We start from the raw sequence: 20,224 nt of genomic DNA, 5'->3' as shown, positions 1-20,224 counted from the left end.
AAATCTAGTTACTGGAGGGAACAGAGGGCAATTACAGAGGGCAATAACCTTCCTGTGAAACTGGGAGGGAAATGCAGTTATCAGGAACTCAGGGACAGAGCAAGGGTCAGTCAGGAACAAGCAGATGGGCAGATCTTGGTTACTAGAAATCCAGAAACCAAGGTCAAGGCAGTTGCAGGAAAGAGCAAGACTAATCTAATCTGAGCCAATGAATTTCCAACAAGAGCTTGAGAGTTGGAAGCTTCTGGCCCATTGCATCATCCCTAGAATGAGATGCAACCCTGAGCCTGGAGGTGGGAGGTGGGAAGAATCAGGAGTCAAGGAAGAGTTCTAAGACAAGTTCATTATATTAAACTAATGAACTGCTCCCTCAGCACATGAGCTGCAGTCTGAAAAGGCTGACAAACTGCTTCTCTAAGAAGAGGACCTATTTACTTCCAGGATCTAAAGGGAGCTGACTTTGGAAAAAAAACTATGAAGATAATGTCTTGTGTTCAATGTGTGTAAACCCTCCTCCAACCCTCAAGTTAAGCACAGTCAAGGACCTGTAGTTCTCTCTCAAGGGCAATAGATAATATTCTGAACCATATCCTATGAGCTGTCTTATAAATACTGAAACCCAGAAATCAAAACACGTTCAGAAATCAAAACACATTCACTTCAGAAGGCTGGCCCATCCAAGAAGTCCAAAGTGCCCACGTGCTATCACCTAACTAAACCCCTCTTACAAACTTTGTAAGTAAGCACTTGGCCTTAACTTCCAAAGTAACTGAGAATCAGTTACTATTTGTTCATCTGGGGAACATAAAAAGAAGTTAATCTCTGCTGGGATTAGCGTGAGTGAATCCATCCCTCAAGAAGCCATGCTCTTGAAAGGGGATGTCCTGCAGAAGCAGAACATGGGGCAAAGGTGGGTACTGAAGCTTGGATCTAGTTTCCTCCTGGTCCGTGCACATTTGTCTTAGAACTAAGATCCTATCTTTCTAATGTTCTGTCATTTTATCTCTCAGCAACACCCACAGGACTTCCACTAATATATGTGTGTGTGTGTGTTAGTGTGTGTGTGTGTGTGTGTGTGTGTTTGGTTGTGCTGGGTCTGCATTGCCGTGTGCAGATTTTCTCTAGTTGTAACGTATGGGCTTCTTGTTGCAGTGGCTTTTCTTGTTGTGGAGCACAGGCTCAGTAGTGGTGGCCCATGGGCCTAGTTGCTCCACGGCAGGTGGAATCTTCCCAGGCCAGGGATCGAACCCATGTCCCCCACTTTGGCAGACAGATTCTTAACCACTGGACCACCAGGGAAGTCCCCACTATAATATTTACTGAAGACACAGAGTCAAATCTTGGTGAGAATCAAAGGCCATCTTATTTTCTACTAGTTGGATCAGCAGGACTGCTGTTGTCCTTCTCTGCTTTTTCAGTTTGACTTCTCATTTTCATTTCCTTTCCCACCTTCCAAGTTTACGTTAGGTGCACCTGCTCTCAAACAAAGGCATGGAAATAAACCTCAGAGTTTACACTAGGAGGATCAGAGCATCCTGTTAAACCCCGAAACATGTCTTCCCCCTGGGAATGAAAACATAAATGAATCCTCAGGCACCACTGATTTAGTGAGCTGAGACAGCGAGAGAGAGCGAGCTGTGCTTAACACCAGCCCGTGGCACAGCTGTCACCAGGGCCTTCTTCTTTTCATGATATCCTAGACATGTCTCAGTTTCATTTGGTTATTTCACAGAGCTCTGTAAACAGGGCCACTATAGCCAGAGCAGGGTTGAAAACATTTCAGTTGCACTTGTTTCTCATTTTCTGCATGTGTTTTCCCAAAGGCTGCTTTCTCAAAGGGAGGCTGGGGAGAGGACCTTTCTGTTTTCTCTCTTGCTGCTTCCTACACAGTCAATGGGAACATCAGAAATAATGAACAATTTTTAGTTTTGTCCCTTCCCATTTTGCTTAGGAACTCACATGCTAGAGAAATTGTTTTCTGATCTAACTCCACCTGGATTTGGGTGGTATTTGGGAACCTAAGTCAACCACTATAGGTTGTATCTACCCCTTCTCTCAAGTTAGGTAAGGGGTGTTGCCTTCCAAGAAGTGGAATGTGCTTATTTTTCCTTGGCCACTCAGAAAAGCAAAACTTTGTTTTAAATGTCACTATCAAATCACAGTATCATTATAAATCTTATATATAGAGGTGGATCACTTATATATCTTGACAATCATATAGCCTAAGGGTTCTTGACCCCGGCTTGGAGGAGTCTATTAACCCTCAAAGTGTGAATATACAGGTGGACGTTGTGCCAGGTAGGCTATGTAGACAATGAGATGGCTATTTCTTTCTTTCTCAGAAATCTGAAAATGTAAGGAACAAGCCCCCCAAATATGGAGGCTCTTGGGAGATCAGTTTTCTTAGACTCATAATTTTTCCTCCAGTCTGAGCTCCAATCCTTGGTGCTTTCTTTTAAAAGAGGCCTGGAGATGGAGTCAAGAAGAGTGATGTCCAGATCTCACATATAGGGAGCCCTGAAGAAATGTTAAATGAATCAACAAACACAAGAATGACTCTAGGTTGAAATGTTAGTTGTTGTTTTGGGGTTCTTTGTTGCTGTTTACTGGGTGGTTTGGTTGTGTGTGTTTTGTTTTTTTTTTTTTACCATACTGTGCAGCATGTGGGATCTTACTTCACCAACCAGGTATTGAACCAGGGGCCACCTGCAGTGGAAGTGCAGACCCCTAACCACTGAACTGCCAGGGAATTCCCTGAAATGTTAGTTTTTTAAGGCATTTAATTAAATAGAAGTCTGTAGAATTTATCTCCCCATTCCTCTTCCTAGTTCAGTTCAGTTCAGTTCAGTTGCTCAGTCATGTCTGACTCTTTGCGACCCCATGAATCGCAGCATGCCAGGCCTCCCTGTCCATCACCAACTCCCAGAGTTCACTCAACTCACATCCATCGAGTCAGTGATGCCATCCAGCCATCTCATCCTCTGTCATCCCCTTCTCCTCCTGCCCCCAATCCCTCCCAGCATCAGAGTCTTTTCCAATGAGTCAACTCTTCGCATGAGGTGGCCAAAGGACTGGAGTTTCAGCTTTAGTATCATTTCTTCCAAAGAACACCCAGGACTGATCTCCTTTAGGATGGACTGGTTGTATCTCCTTGCAGTCCAAGGGACTCTCAAGAGTCTTCTCCAACACCACAGTTCAAAAGCATCAATTCTTCGGTGCTCAGCTTTCTTCACAGTCCAGCTCTCACATCCATACGTGACCACAGGAAAAACCATAGCCTTGACTAGCCGGACCTTTGTTGGCAAAGTAATGTCTCTGCTTTTGAATATGCTGTCTAGGTTGGTCATAACTTTCCTTCCAAGGAGTAAGCGTCTTTTAATTTCATGGCTTCAATCACCATCTGCAGTGATTTTGGAGCCAAAAAAAATAAAGTCTGCCACTGTCACTATTCCAAATTTCTTAACAACGCAATTGAGAGGGATTGACCACGCCACCAGGTCAAGAATGGACCCTCCTGGGCTTCATCCAATCAGCATATTACAGCTCTCTCCCTGGCCTTCTCAGTTGGTTTAGGACAAACACAGTACCCAAGTCAGGGCGGTGCTGGGGGGTCAAGAAGACTATATTTGTGAGTTTTATTTAAGCTTTGAGGGTGGCTTTGAGGGTTCTCTCTTTTCTGCTGAGTTTATACCTGGAAATAAGTAGGCCCAGAAGCTTCTGGAAACTAATCCTAAGGTAATAGAACCAATGAATGGAAAGCAAGGATTTACTGATTTTATTTGAGCTCTGGGTCAAACTTTTCTCAAAGTTGGACTTTACACTAAGTTCATCTGCACATTTTCCTTATTGTTTAGGTCACATTGAACTTGCTTTCTGTTTCTTTCTGTGGAAAGATCATTAGCTGATATAAGCTTATGTGATTTACAGGAAGTTGAAACACAATATGCATTTATGGGGATTTCCTAACTCCCAAACTGTCATTTAACCAAAAGACCATTCTCCTCATAATATGCCCAATAAGGCAGAGTTATATACTTGTACACAATGCATGAGACATAATGAATTTGTGTAAAAGTAATTACCTATGGTAGCTATGGTCCTATCAGAAGTTGATTGCAATACAATAATTAAGAATCAAGGAACTTGAATGTCCATGGCCCTGGAGATATTACCAAGGCTCTTAGGAAATAGTGCTGCCTAAAGTGACATTTAAATCTTCCTTCATGTTCCTTAGTCATATTCTGCCATAAGGGTGGTGTCATCTGCATATCTGAAGTTATTGATATTTCTCCCAGCAATCTTGATTCCAGCTTGTGCTTCTTCCAGCCCAGCGTTTCTCATGATGTACTCTGCATAGAAGTTAAATAAGCAGGGTGACAATATACAGCCTTGACGTACTCCTTTTCCTATTTGGAACCAGTCTGCTGCTCCATGTTCAGTTCTAACTGTTGCTTCCGGACCTGCATACAGGTTTCTCAAGAGGCAAGTCAGCTGGTCTGGTATTCCCATCTCTTGAAGAATTTTCCACAGTTTATTGTGATCCACACAGTCAAAGGCTTTGGCATAGTCAATAAAGCAGAAATAGATGTTTTTCTGAAACTCTCTTCCTTTTTCCATGATCCTTCCTCTGCCTTTCCTAAAACCAGCTTGAACATCTGGAAGTTCATGGTTCATGTACTGTTGAAGCCTGGCTGGGAGAATTTTGAGCATTACTTTACTAGCGTGTGAGATGAGTGCAATTTGCAGTAGTTTGAGCATTCTTTGGCATTGCCTCTCTTTGGGATTGGAATGAAAACTGACCATTTCCAGTCCTGTGGCCACTGCTGAGTTTTTCAAATTTGCTGGCATATTGAGTGTAGCACTTTTACAGCATCATCTTTCAAGATCTGAAATAGCTCAACTGGAATTCCATCACCTCCACTACCTTTGTTCATAGTGATGCTTTCTAAGGCCCACTTGACTTCACATTCCAGGATTTCTGGTTCTATGTTACTGATCACATCATTGTGATTATCTTGGTCATGAAGATCTTTTTTGTACAGTTCTTCCGTGTATTCTTGCCACTTCTTAATATCTTCTGCTTCTGTTAGGTCCATACAATTTCTGTCCTTATTGAGCCCATCTTTACATGAAATGTTCCCTTGGTATCTCTAATTTTCTTGAAGAGATCTCTAGGCTTTCCCATTCTATTGTTTTCCTCTATTTCTTTGCATTGATCACTGAGAAAGGCTTTCTTATCTCTCCTTCCTATTCTTTGGAACTCTGCATTCAGATGCTTATATCTTTCCTTTTCTCCTTTGCTTTTCACTTCTCTTCTTTTCATAGCTATTTGTAAGGCCTCCTCAGACAGCCATTTTGCCTTTTTTGCATTTCTTTTTCTTGGAGATGGTCTTGCTCCCTGTCTCCTGTACAATGTCAGGAACCTCCATCCATTGTTCATCAGGCACTCTGTCTATCAGACCTAATCCTTAAATCTATTTCTCACTTCTACTGTATAATTGTTAGGGATTTGATTTAAGGCCATATTAGAATGGTCCAGTGGTTTTCTGCACTTTCTTCAATTTAAGTCTGAATTTGGCAATAAGGAGTTCATGATCTGAGCCACAGTCAGCTCCCGGTCTTGTTTTTGCTGACTGTATAGAGCAGATCTCCATCTTTGGCTGCAAAGAATGCAATCAATCTGATTTCGATGTTGGCCATCTGGTGATGTCCATGTATAGAGTCTTCTCTTGTGTTGTTGGAAGAGGGTGTTTGCTATGACCAGTGCGTTCTCTTGGCAAAACTCTATTAGCCTTACCCTGCTTCATTCTGTACTCCAAGGCCAAATTTGCCTGTTACTCCAGGTGTTTCTTGACTTCCTACTTTTGCATTCCAGTCCCATATAATGAAAAGGAGAAGGAAATGGCAACCCACTCCAGTGTTCTTGCCTGGAGAATCCCAGGGATGGGGGAGCCCGGTGGGCTGCCATCTTTGAGGTCGCACAGATTCGGACACGACTGAAGCGACTTAGCAGCATAATGAAAAGGACATCTTTTTTGGGTGTTAGTTCTAAAAGGTCCTGTAGGTCTTCATAGAAGCAATCAGAAATAAACTGTCAGGTATAGGATGACATACTCAGAAGGATGCTTGATTAGGGAATCAAATACCTCAAATTTGGTAGGAGATTACAGTTTTATTTTAAAAAAAAACCTGGGCCTAAATTTTGAGTTTCAGATTATTAATACTATCAAGGTTTACTGAAAAACAGTAAAGTATAAGACATTGTTCTTAAGTCTGCTCTGCCCTTGTACAAGGAAATTTTTCCTGGCCCCTCTTTGGTTAGAGTTCTTCATGATAGCCATAAATAGAAAAATTATAGGGTATACTACTTTAGCATATTACATGTCCAAGGGGCCTAAATATTTAATAGATGGCTTCACGTGACATCCTTTTAGTTTGAAATTTGAATTAAATTAGTAAGTTGCTTTGTAAGAGACATATAACACAAAAGTAAACCCAAATCCACAGGAGATTTATGGCTTACTCTTTCTATGACTAAAAATTGTTTTGTGTTTTTAACAGAGCTCTGTGGGGTTTACATTTTTTAATTAAGTAGAAAAATCAATACAAAAAACTAAATGTATAGTTTATGTGTGCTAAGTCATCTTCAGTCATGTCTGACTCTGCGGCCCTATGAACTGCAGCCTGCCAGGCTCCTCTGTCCATGGGATTCTCCAGGCAAGAATACTGGATTGGGTAGCCATTCCCTTCCCCAGGGGATCTTCCCTACCCATGGATTGAACCCCGATCTCCTGCATTACACTGTGTCTCAACTGGTAAAGAATCCGCCTGCAGTGCAGGAGGCCTGGATTCAATTCCTGGGTTGGGACGATCCCCTGGAGAAGGGATTCCCACTCCAGTATTCTGGCCTAGAGAATTCCATGGACTATATAGTCCGTGGAGTTGCAAAGAGTCGGACACAACTGAGCGTCTTTCACTTTCACTTTCTCCTGAATTAAAGGCAGATTCTTTACTGTCTGAGCCACCTGGGAAGCCCAGAAAAAAGCAAACCTATACGTAAACTAGACAATCAACAAGGGCCTACTCTATGGCACAGGGAACTCTACTTGAAATTCTGTAGTAACCTATATAGGAAAAGAATCTGAAAAAGAGTGGATATATGAATATGTATAACTGAAGCTCTTTTCTGTACACCTGAAACTAACACAACATTGCAAATCAACTATACCCCAATATAAAAGAAAAATTAAATTAAAAAAGAAAAACTAAATCCATGTCACTAGCCCTGTGCCACTAGAAAGGATACTCAAACACTGAGATTATATAATCATATTTTCAAACCCTCCAAGAACTGCTCAAAATAATACTGTCTTTTAGTTTGCTTTATATTTGGAAGAGTTTTCTGCTGGTTTTAATTGATTTCCATTTAACAAAAGAAGCACGTCTTCACCATATGACTAAACTTGTTTAGGAACTTAATGCCAGTCTTTGTGGCCATGGAGTATACTTTCTGCTTGAAGATATTCTTCTCCCTTCAAAACCAGTTGCTCTCCTAGCCTGCTTACAGTTGTTATTTTAGGCCTATATATGTGTGTGTATGTGTATATGTATATACATGTGTATATATACACATATACTTGTCCTTGTTATAGATAAAATAGCTTCTCAAATTTACCTAAGGTTACTAATTAGAATACAATAATATTATCTTATGTTCCCATAACTCTGTTTCCCATTGGTTCAGCTTTTCAAATTAAAAAAACAGTTCTTTTGAAAACATTACATCTATACCTTCTTCTGGTTATTTTTCAACTAAGTGAATCAGAAGAATGTGCATCAAAAAATTGCCTATCCTTTGCCCCCATTTAAAAAAAAACCCAAACATTCTATTCTGGAAACTTTCAAGGATATACAAAGTAAACAAAGTATAATGAACTTCATGTACCCATCATCCAGTTTCAAAAAACATCAGTATTGTGCCATTGTTTCACATGCAACTTCACCTACTCCTGTTAATTTGTATAGCCAAATTATTAATTAAATAATCTTTCACATTGAGTTGGTCATTTGAATTTATATTTCATTTAGTAAATAACCTTGTTAGACCATATCATACACTGTTTTATAAGACATCGAACACCGTGTATGATAGTATTAGAAATTATTACCCAACAGCCTTCCCCCACCATTTACAGAGCACTTTCTGGGCTCATGGTTTACGAAAGCACTGGTTCATTTAATTCAAGATAATCAACAATGCGAGATCTGCCCTTTAACCTGAAAAGGAAGTAGAGATGCTGTTTGTTAAAGGATTAGTAAAAGCATTCAAAATTAGAATCAATGTGTGGAAAAGAACATTTTCTGTGAAGAGGAATATGTATTCATGACTGTGTTTCTCAGATACAATAAAACGCCAACACAATTATAGCTGTTGCTTGTGGGAAAGAAAGGACTTTTATTAAGAAAGGAAATCTTAATATCTATTCTCTGAAGGACAATGGTCTTTCAGTGATTTAGTACCACAGTCCTAGTTACAACACTAAGTTATAAATAAGACGCTGTTTTAAGAACTGGAATACTTTTTTCTGTATACATAATTGTAAAATTCAGAAATAAATGAAGAGTTTTAGCAAAGTAAAAAAATTGAGAGCCAAAATATCTTGCTTGTGCCCACTAGAAACTAGTAAATGAATTCTGCTGACTGGAGAGCAGACTGAGCCAGTGGTCCACAACTACTTCTTCCTCATTCTGCCTCATCCAGCTTTGCGAAGTTTCCCCAGAGCTTTGTCATCATTCACCGTGGAGGCGGTAATTGGGTGGTGGAGGAGAGACGGACACTGAATCACTCTTGTCTGATACTTTAAAAAAAAATCAATTTATTTATTTTGGCTGTGCTAGGTCTTCTTTGCCGTGCGGGCTTTTCTCTAGCTGTGAAGAGCAGGAGCTGCTCTCGAGTTGCAGTGCATATGCTTCTCATTGCAGTGGCTTCTCTTCTTGTGGAGCACAGGGTCTAGGCACACGGACTTCAGCAGTTGCAGCGTGTGGGCTCATTAGTTGTGGTGCACAGGCCTAGCTGCCTGTGGATCAAACCAGCGTCCCCTGAACCGCTCGGTCGCTTAGTCATGTCCAACTGTTTGCAACCCCATGGACTATAGCCCGCCAGATTCCTCTGTACGTGGAAAATTCCAGGCAAGGATACTGGAGTGGGTTGCCATTTACTACTCCAACTTGGCCACCCTGACTGCCACTGGGCCATCCTGACTACCACTGTAACACCAGGGAAATCCAAAATAACTTTGCTTTCACAAGGGAGACTTAAGTATGGTAAAGTAAATCTAGAGGGAATAATACTGCAATTAAATTTGATATTTCATCTGCTCGTACCTGGTGGGCCAATATCCCCCAATACACTTAGCATACTCTCTTCCAAGTAATGCTCAAGAATCATGTATCAGAGAAACAAATAGTTGCTGTGTTTTGAATTAGGATGTAAACTTTTCCCCAACTGAAATCGGTTAGATTAGTTATTACACTAAGCTAGCCATGAATTTTGAAAACACTTACTGAATTATATTTTTATTTACCTAATTGGAAAAGCATTATGTACGAAAAGCATATTAATGACCATTAAAAATATACAAACTACCAATCTCTGGCAGCGTTCAATATCTTTGAAACGCTGTTTCATAATGTTCTTGTTTACCGTGTTTCTGTTTGCGCCAGGCTATTTCCCGAAGTGTGCTTGTTAACACACACACAGTATCAATAAAGCAGATGGTTTTATATTTTATTTCAAACAGACTCTGCATCTTTACTGTTGCCCAAACTAGAAAGCCTGCTACCAACTCCACCAATATTTTAGCTGTCCTCTAATTTGTAGTTCGATTTTAAATGAGACAAAAATACTTAACTACTTCCATTCCTCAGTTCCTTTTCAACCTTATTTAGGAACTGTAGAGATGCATTCTAGTTTGCTTGCACAGTATTTTGCTATTTCTAATACCATTTTCATGCCAAACTTTACAAAAGTCTTCTACAACTCTTTTGCTGTCATTGGTTCGACAAAATAACTGGATTTGGTCATAATTATAAATTTAGCTTTCCTAAGCACAGGGGGAAATCACTTTATAATAAGATATTCTTCTATCCCTTTTCCATTTGTGAAAGACATAATTCCTTGCTTTGATAAACAAAGTGAGGAAACAAGAGAAATACCAGAATTTTGTTATCCATTTACTCCTTTAATGCATTTGCAAGCTGTTTAAACTCTCTGATGGACTACAATGCATCATTTCAAACAATAAGGTGTGTGCTTCATTCCTTCATTGATAATTTTTATTTGCTGATAAAACAGAGGCGGTGCTCTATTTCTGTTCTCTAAAAACAAAACAAAACAAACCCCCACCTCCTGCCCAAACTTCCATTTAAATTTTTTCATGCTGTCACAAGTCTCAGAGCACGGTACTCTTCAGCTCCACCTCGTGTAGGAAAACGACTGCACCCTCAGCTCTGACCAAAGGGAGCAACCATGCAGTGGAAAAGATGAAAAGTCAGGAACATTATTTAGGCATCAACACTAAACGAAGAATTGATTTCCTGTACAGCCTGAGTGTTTGAGAAAAAGCAGATCTTAACAGCTGATAGGAACTTCAGGAAAACATATGTATTGGTTTCACTGATAAATTCAATTAAAGCTGGAGAAAACTATACTGAACTTACTTAACACTGGCAAACTTTGGATGAAATCCCCATTGACCTAAGATTCCTAGTTGACTCCTTCAAAAGAGCCAAGTCAGGGCGTTCTCTGAGCAGCGGTATGTAGTACATCAAACACCTTCACGAAAAACTTCAGCGGACTATCTTTTAAGTCACGTCATAGAGCCCAGAGGAGAACGCCTGGAAACGGTTTGCGGAGAGAGGGGTGAGGTCCCCTTCTCGGTGAAGGCGACTTAGCTGACTGGAGTAGTTTCCGCGCTCTCCTCGTCCCGCGCCGCAGCAGGCAAAGAAGCGAGGGGACCCCGGGTCCCGGTCGCCCGCAGCATCTCCCCAGAGTCCTCCTTCTGAGAAACCTGTGGGTCAGGGACGCTCATCTTTTGCTTGTCATTATAAACCTGCTTCTTATTAAGCTCTCATGACTTTTTTTTTTTTTTTTAAGTTGCTTTGCACAGTTTTCGCTCCCTCCGGCCAGGGATAAGGGAACTCAGAGCGTCCCGGAGCCCTGCCGGGTACCGCGGGGAGGGGCGGGAGTGGGGGCGGGGTAATGGGCGGGGCGTCTTCGCCGCGTCCGGCTGCGCCCAGCCGCGGGCGGGAGGCGGTGGCGGCGGTGGCGGCGGGGCCTGAACAGCGCGGGGATTGGCTGCGGAGGGCGGAGACGTCAGGCTCCCGCGGCCGGAGCGGCGGCCCGGGCTCGGCGCGGCGCAGCGCAGTCTGCTTGAGCGCTCACCGCAGCGAGAAGGTTTCCTCTGCCGTCGCGCCTTCCGCCGCCGCCGCCGGGCTTCGCCGCTAGTGCCGGGACGCGCCTCCGGGCTCCTCGCCGCTTCCACCCCCGCGGCCGCCGCTCCTCTCGCCGTCGGCACACACACCATGACGAAGACAGACAAGAAGTCCTTCAACCAGAGCCTGGCCGAGTGGAAGCTCTTCATCTACAACCGGACAACCGGAGAGTTCCTGGGGCGCACCGCCAAGAGCTGGGGTGAGCGGGCGACGGTTGGGCACCCGGGCCGGCCGCGGTCTGGGGGGACGCCGGGTGGGGTCGGGTGGGAAGGGAAGGCGGGAGGCGGCTCCCCGCGTGGGGGCCCCAGGAGCCACCGCCGCCCGCAGCGGTCTTCGTCTTGGCCGCCAGACTGGAACGCGAGCGGCAGCGGCGGCAGAGGAGTAGCGTGGCCCCATTCATTTCTCGCGGGGCTGGCGGGCGGGCTTGGCCGCGGGGCCCGCTGGCAGCCCCCGCCGGGCCGCGTCGGTTCCTTCCTCCCGGCCGGGAGCGGGCGCACGTGCTGCCGGGGCCTGAGGCGCCGGAAGCCGGGGACCGCTGCCCGGAGCCCGGAGCGCGTGGGGGCCGAGCGCCCGGCCTCCTTTGTACGGAGCGCGCCGGCCCCGAGAGGCCCTGGCGGAGGCGGCCGGCGGCGCCGAGCGGTTCGGGGAAGCTAGACCCTGCCCCACGCCCGGGGAGAGGAAATTTCCACTCCCGCCGCTATCTTGTGACTCGTCCACGCTGCCACCCCAGCCGGTCGGAAGAGTGTGAACTAGTGTTCAGTGTGTGGGCTGCACGACTGTGTTAAGCACACAAGTACACGGTACCCGAAAATGCAGTTGAATTTGTCCAGTGAAAAGACCCTTAAAAAGGTTGCTTCCTTCCTAATTCCTTTTTAGTGACACAGGTTTTCTTCCTTACCAACGTACTTTATTAGGGGAAAGTAAATTCGGTCTGAAAGGCACGGTTTGTTTTTTTGTTTGTTTGGTTTTTTTACCCTGTGCCTTCAAAACGTGTGATGGTTGTATTTGCTAGCAGTTTTCCTCTGCATGGGTTCTTTGTTTTAAAAGAAATATTTAAACCATCCGCCAGTGTGGTGCTGCTTTCGAGTGCCTCTTTTTTTTGGAAAAACTGTTAACGTCTGAATAAGGACTCGTGCTCCCCCCGACTAGCGCTTCCCTCCTTTAAACTTAAGTAAACCAATTTTTTTTCTTTTGAAAAATATTTTGTTAGTTGGTCATGACAGATTTTTCTGCGTGAGAGTATTTCTAGACTGGAGAACTATTTGAGCACGACACTTTGAAAAGAAGCATCAAGAGAGTGAATTAGCTTTGACTTAGGAAATAAACTGTTGCTGCTACTTGAAATCGGCTCTTCTAGAATAGAAAGGCGGCTTAAAGCCCTATTACAAGTTGCAAGGGGGCCTTGGAGGGTTTTTTTTTTTTAGCCCAAACCCTGCTTCAGAGATGAGGAAAATGAGCCCCAGAGAGGTTGTGATTTCGTTTGTGTAAAATTATATATTCCACAGAACCAAGAAAAGAACCCAGTTGTCCTTTAATCCTAGTCCAGCGGTTGTATTATTTTACAGATGCCTTGCCTTACTGCATGGTAATCACGATTTTTATTCAAATGGCTGTCTATGGGGAACCCACTAGTGTGATGAGGAAATAGATCTTGCATTTAGAATTAAGTGGAGGGGGGGCTGTAAACAGTTATTTTTGTTTTTAGAGTGTACTTTTTGCTGAAGAAATATTTGAGTGGTGAAGAGGGATGAATTTGTGTAGACTACCTTTCTCAGTTCCAGTACTAAGTGTCTTCGCTTTGTTAGAATGACATTTTTTTTTTGAATGACGTTTCTTAATGCAGGGTGTGCTCTTTAACCTTTGTATTACATGCTGTTGGGATAGAGATTTTATTTGGTATCAGAGAATGGGATTATGTAAGGGCAGTGGAAGGAGTACAGGTGAAGTTGGGATTAGATTTAGAAGAATGAAGGCAAGACTCTTTATTTTCAAAATGGAAATTGTCAGCAAAGAGTAAATTTCTGCATTTATTGTAATAATAGTAAGGCAACACTGAATGGGATAAATAGGTGAGAACTGTCCATAATCCTATCCCAGCAGGCATAAGGACACTCCAAGGAGATGTTGGGGAGTGGTGCCTGTAGGCTGGAATCAGCGCTGTGTACCCTCAAGCATGGGGTCCACCTGGAGAAAGCGTATCCTCTGGCCTTTCTTTATCAGAAAGGCAGTGTATGAGTGAGTTGCCTGATCTCATTACCCCTGTTAGACACTCAGTAGTGCCGACTCTTTGCAACCCCATGTAGTGTAGCCCATCGGGCTCCTCTGTCCATGGAATTCTCCAGGCAAGGATACCAGAGTGGGTAGCCATTCCTTTCTCCAGGGGATCTTCCCAACTGGAGAAGTCCACTATCCACTTCCCAGTGGAGAAGTGGACTATAGTCCACACTATGTATTTCAGTACATGTGTGGGCAGACTTAATGCATATAATGTTATTAATTTTTTAACAGATCATACAGTAAATTATGCTTTATAATCTTTTGAGTATATTGTGGGCCTCTTCCTGTGCTATTAAATAAAGATTTATATCATTTTTAATAGCTGTTCCATTGTATAGTTACATGTTTGTTTGTTTTAGTTTAACATGTATCTTATGTATACATGGGAGATACCTATGGTAATAGAAGTAATTCTTCATTTTTTTTTAAACTAGTGCATATTTTATGTACTGGGCCCTCCTCCCCCCATTCCTTTATCCTTGTGCATTTTTGTAAATTGATTTCCTTGAAATATGTTTCTACTGGTGGAATTTCTGGGTTGCGGATAATCTGTGTACCTTTTATATTCTGAAAGTGTGTTATAGTTTTTTTTCTTTTTAAACCTCATTTGTGCAAATGTTTTGTTTTGCTTTTGAAATTAATGAGGGAGGGGATTATTACATCTTTTTTTGACCTGGGTAGATTTGCTGGGCTGCTGGCATATAGAGACAACCTTTCTCTACCTCAAGGGTTCTGTGAAGACATTCATTTAAGATGTTTTCTGATTTTATCTTTTACATTCAAGTCTTCAGCACATTTGTCCCAAGTGAGGTTCCTTTCTAAGTGCACTGTATATTAATATTTAAGAAGCAGTCTTGCCCTTTACATTTGGGATAAAGTGAAAATACCTCATGATCCATGTCATTGCCGTCTTTAAAACAGCTGTGTGAGGATTTTGACTAGGTTCTTATATATTTGGCTAATGTGTTTCACTTGGTTTCAGCAGTTTCAGAATGTTTATATACATGTACTTTATTCCATTTTCACGGCTTTCTAATGTATACCGTGTAGGTGATCAAAGTGTTCCTAAGAGCTGATATCCAGGCTGAACGTAAGGGCAAGTCAGGAATAGTGAAAGTATTAGTCGCTCAGTTGTGTCCAGCTCTTTGCGAGCCCATGGACTGTAGACCACCAGACTCCTCTGTCCATGGAATTCTACAGGCAAGAACACTGGAGTGAGTGACCATTCTCTTCTCCAAGGGATCTTCCCCAACCAGGGATGGAACCTGGATCTCCTGCATTGCAAGCAGATTCTTTACCATCTGAGCTACCAGGGAAACCCATGACATGATGTCATTTAATGACATCTGCCTGTAGGCTTCTTTGGCCTTCGTTATCTTAAGGTTATCTCTCAGTAGATGCTTTAATGATAATCTTAAACTCAAGGTACTGATTCCAAGCAGGATCAGGATTCTGGACTGAAACTACTAACATCTACATTTTGTTCATATGCTTCTCTTTCATTGTAGGCCCACGAATTGCAGTTTTTTTCGATCACCTGCTCCCATTCTGGGTCATGCCTCAGTAAATGCTCTGCTTTGGAGATCAGGCTCCATCCCAGTCTTGTGTATTTGACTGTAAGGGAGAAGGCAAGTGTGTTTATTTTCGCAGTTTTGTAAGGTATTCTTTCTCTGGTGGAATGTTGTATCAAAGAAACTTTACAAAAATTTGCACTGTTGGAAAAGTAACAGGCCTTGCCTTACCCTGTGGGCTGACTGTAAATGAAGGTCAAGTGGTGGGTGTGGCAGCAGCAACTGCTGAGGCTAACTGAGCCATCACCTGGCAGGAGGCAGCACTTCCTGGGTTGATGGAGGGAGGGGGAAGTGTGTGTATTGTAGTCCAGATACCTGTAATAATAGTGTGGTGCGGAGAAGGCCCTGGCACCCCACTCCAGTACTCTTGCCTGGAAACTCCCATGGATGGAGGAGCCTGGTAGGCTGCAGTCCATGGGGTCGCTAACAGTCGGGCACGACTGAGCGACTTGACTTTCACTTCACTTTCATGCATTGGAGAAGGAAATGGCAACCCACTCCAGTGTTCTTGCCTGGAGAATCCCAGGGAAGGGGAGCCTGGTGGGCTGCCGTCTATGGGGTCGCACAGAGTCAGACATGACTGAAGCGACTTAGCAGCAGCAGCAGCAGCCTGTGCGGTCACTAAGTCGTGTCTGAGTCTGCCATCCCAAGGACTGTAGCCCACCAGGCTATGTGATGACAATAGTATGTGCTTTACTGTGTTACAGAGCAGCCTCCCCTCACCCCCAAAATAATTTGATTTCTTTGAAATTGACTTTGAATTTGCAGCTTTAGAATTAGTTGTATTAAAAGCAGCTAAAAAAAATCCTTCTGTCCTTAGTAACATCTTCACTGTGGTGTATCATCATATTTAAAGACCATTTAACGCTTTTATTTTCCAAACAATTTTATTACAGTGTGCCAAAGTACTTGGCAGTACAACTGTATGAAAAGGGGGAAAAAAGTCACGTGTACAATAATTTTTAAAAGTGAAGGTTACTCTTGGGGGATATCTATTCCCCTTCCCCTTTATAGACTTCTAACCTTTCCATTAAGATGAAGCCTCTACTAAGCTAGCATTTTTTAAAAAGAAATTGTGTCATAAAAGAACAAAATTTACTTTGGAAGATAAATTCATTATTTTCTAATTAGGCATTCATTACATTGATTTTGAAGTAAAATCTGTCATCTTTGACTACATAGAATAACCATTGTTAACATTTTCCTATGTATAAAGTTTTTTCAAATGTATAAATAAGTGAAAATGTACAGTTAGCTACCTGGTTTTATCACTTAAAATTTAAGGGGAGTGTTTTTTATTCCTCTACCTCTTTCTTAGAGGTTGATGTGTTGGGGGTATCTTGGCACTTTCTATCACCTCTGTGGGGACCATCCACACACTCTGCTAGAACTTAGGTTTCTGGTGACTTTAGGTATCGTTTCTGTGTTGGGGCTTACAAACTGCATTTCTGGTCACTAAGGCTTTTTTGCATTCTTATAACCTGTCGGAATCTTTAAAGACGGCCTGTCGAAAATCTTTATGGGCTGTTTCACAGCCACCTCTTCATGTAAATCTCTGTTGCCCTCCGACTCCTTAGCATCACGTGCAGACTATTTGCAGACTTGGCATATTTCTCTCTTGTCATCTACTGTTCTACGTAGTTCTCTCCCATCACTTTTGGGCCTGTTTCCTAGATTCTGAACCCCTTCTTCCTTCACCTTGACCTAGTTACTCAGATGTCAGCTTTGACAGCCTGATCTCTGGTAAACATTTTTGAATCGTTTTTTGCTTTGAGACTGTGTCAAGTCCTCCAGTGTATCCAGTGACACCTTTTTCTAGTGGAGCATTTATGCTTTCGTAATGCATTTGTTAGGCTGAAGGCTTCTTATTCACGTCTTACTCTGGAATTCCCTAACACCTAACCTCTTGCTTGCACTTGGTGGGAATGTAGTAAAAGTTGGTTGAATGAAAGAGCAGTATTGTGAAATGTTCCCAGTCTAATTAAATGTAATTAGTCTTCTGCAACACTTTTTAGTGTCTTTGGTTTTGGTATGTCATTGCATAAAGATTTACCCGATATTTGAGCATTTTCCTTTTTTTTTCTGCCACACTTGGATTTCATAGTTTAGTGTTCAGAAAAAGTTTCCATTTAACTTTCTCATGGGAGACTCGGCTGAGTTTGACATGCCTAGGTCGTGCATCTGATTAGAATAACAGAACCAGGGTTATTGTCCCGTCTCCTGCGTCCTGTTTTATTGCTCTCTTTAAGGCTTCTTATGGCTCTTATGAGAACTTCATAGAGGCTTTTTCTTTTTAAACTTATCTGCTCTCAGATTTAATGAGGGTTTATTTAATAGTGTCTTCCTCTCCCTATACATGCTATTTAACCAGTAATAGTTTTGAAAAGAATTCTCTGACTTAACAACCTCCCCGGGGAGCCTGGTGGGCTTCCGTCTATGGGGTCGCACAGAGTCGGACAGGACTGAAGCAACTTAGTAACAGCAACAACCTCCCCATATCTGTTTACTGAGCCATTGGTAGAGCTGGTGCTTAAGTACAACTTACTCCTAGTGTTTTGCTGATGCCATGCTAAGGAACAGACCCTTGTCCACGAAGTGAGGTAGTTTTCTTTTGGCAGTTTCTGGCCTGTTGTCACTGTTGTCAGTGTCTGGCCCCTAAAAAGTGGTCCTTACTCCCACTCCATACTTCTCTAACCAGTCTTTTTCTGATTCTCTTGGTTCCTAAAGTATGTTTCCCAGGCACTGTGTTAGGCTTTGTTTTCTCTTCATTTTCTTCATCTCAAAACAACTGCAAAAATTACTGACAAATTTTACTTCTTGGTTAATATCTCTCAGATTCCAGTTGCTTCTTGCATATCCCATAAATCTGAGAGTGAGGCTTAGACAGCTCCACTACCTTATTAATCAGCTGATAAACAGCTCTTTCCCCTTCTTCCATTGGAGTTCTGAGTTACTTCTCTGTTTGCAATTCTTGAAGACTGTCACTAGGCATAGTCCTACTTCCGTAACATTTTTAGAATCTCTTGGTGACCCACAGCTCATTACCACTGCTGCAGTTAATCCAGGAATGAATTTTCTCTGACCTTCTCGCCACTCACTCACCTCACCCCACCCTGAAGTATCTTGTGAACAGGCACTTTCAGAGGAAGCCCAGGGGGCTTGTTTTTCCTGGCATTCTTAATGCTAACCACTTGTTGCAAATTGCATAGTCCTTAACATTCCCACCAATCCTGCCCCACTTTTTAAGGATCTGGTAGTGTCTTTTCTTGTAAATTCTCTGATGAAAAAAACTTGAAGGATCAGATGAAGATCTTTTTGTAACTTTCTTTCAAAATTGTTCCAAGTTTAAATGGGGCCATTGGCTTTCCAACCTTTATCTGCTGCTGAAAAAACAGTGTAGTGCTGTTGACTGGGGAAGGTAGGCTCTTACCTTCTGGTGCAGTCCCAGAAAGATCCTGGGCATCAGTTAGAATTACTGTGTACAACCTCCCTGTTTCAGATTGATTTTTAAGGCTGCAGCTTTGATCAAGGTACTCCCCATACCCCAAAAGTATTTGGATCCCCACTGCTTTCAGATTTAAATCAGTTCCAGATAGCCTGGTGTTCCAGGTGTATTACATGTTGGCTTAGAACTATATTTCCAACCTTATATAATCTGTCATTGTATACCGTACACCCCACATACCACTGTGTCATAGCCAAATGGCTATATCTAAGGCCCCTTGGCCTGGAGTGCCCTGCTCATTCCCTCTCCGTGCCATTCACTGCATCGTAAATTCTCCCCTGATTCCTGCATTGAGGGCCAGCTCTGCCACAAGCCTTCTCTGACTTGCCCAGGTGAAAAGGATACCACATTTATCATCTGTGACACCTAAAAACTTTGTGCCCTGGATCAGAGTTGTTTATATGTTGCTTCTAACCGGATGTTCTCACAGAGCAGGACTTGCAGGTGCATGTATAGCCCTGCAGCATCCAGCACATAGGAAACACTTAACTGCTTTTCTGATAAATTGTCATTTAGTCAGTGTCCACTTGTGATTCACCTGTTCGTTGTGCTGAATGAAGTTGAGAGTATTATGGATTAATTGACATAGCTCCATACTGTGAAAGTCTTGTTTGTGGAGAAACTTGTTCATAATTCCCCTCAGCTCACCATGATTCTTTCTATTCCACTAAATTTCTAGTTCATTTTGAGTTTCCAGATAGGGCATTATAGTCAAAGTGAGCCTATGGGCATATGCATTTTTACTTGATAAGTTTAGAAGTTTACCAGTACACTGAGGTAGACCTGCATTAGAATTCTACATCTCTAAATTAAGACGCTTACTCCTTGGAAGGAAAGTTATGACCAACCTAGATAGCATATTCAAAAGCAGAGACATTACTTTGCCAACAAAGGTTCGTCTAGTCAAGGCTATGGTTTTTCCTGTGGTCATGTATGGATGTGAGAGTTGGACTGTGAAGAAGGCTGAGCGCTGAAGAATTGATGCTTTTGAACTGTGGTGTCAGAGAAGACTCTTGAGAGTCCCTTGGACTGCAAGGAGATACAACCAGTCCATTCTGAAGATGATCAGCCCTGGGATTTCTTTGGAAGGAATGATGCTAAAGCTGAAACTCCAGTCCTTTGGCCACCTCATGTGAAGAGCTGACTCACTGGAAAAGACTCTGATGCTGGGAGGAACTGGGGGCAGGAGGAGAAGGGGACGACAGAGGATGAGATGGCTGGATGGCATCACTGACTCGATGGACGTGAGTCTGAGTGAACTCCGGGAGTTGGTGATGGACAGGGAGGCCTGGTGTGCTGTGATTCATGTGGTCGCAAAGAGTCGGACATGACTGAGCGACTGATCTGATCTGATCTGAAGCTTAGATAAGTCATTAAA

General features: G+C 42.8%; 1 protein-coding gene across 2 annotated transcripts in view; it reads left to right on the top strand.

The window, feature by feature from the left end:
* The first annotated feature begins 758 nt into the window (after window positions 1-758).
* The window catches only part of ATP1B3 (ATPase Na+/K+ transporting subunit beta 3), a 47,134-nt gene continuing 27,668 nt past the window's right edge, over window positions 759-20,224 (top strand). Inside the window, exon 1 of one of the 2 annotated variants that reach the window (XM_061419818.1) lies at window positions 759-910. In XM_061419818.1, the coding sequence (XP_061275802.1) occupies window positions 880-910 (31 nt within the window). In that variant the 5' untranslated portion in view covers window positions 759-879. Of the gene's footprint in view, window positions 911-11,320; window positions 11,693-20,224 lie in introns of those variants that run through there. The other variant, XM_061419807.1, reaches the window with a different exon arrangement.

Source organism: Bos javanicus, chromosome 1 (genome assembly GCF_032452875.1).
Source record: "Bos javanicus breed banteng chromosome 1, ARS-OSU_banteng_1.0, whole genome shotgun sequence".
NCBI lineage: Eukaryota > Metazoa > Chordata > Mammalia > Artiodactyla > Bovidae > Bos > Bos javanicus.
This window is presented reverse-complemented; position numbering and strand designations above follow the sequence as displayed.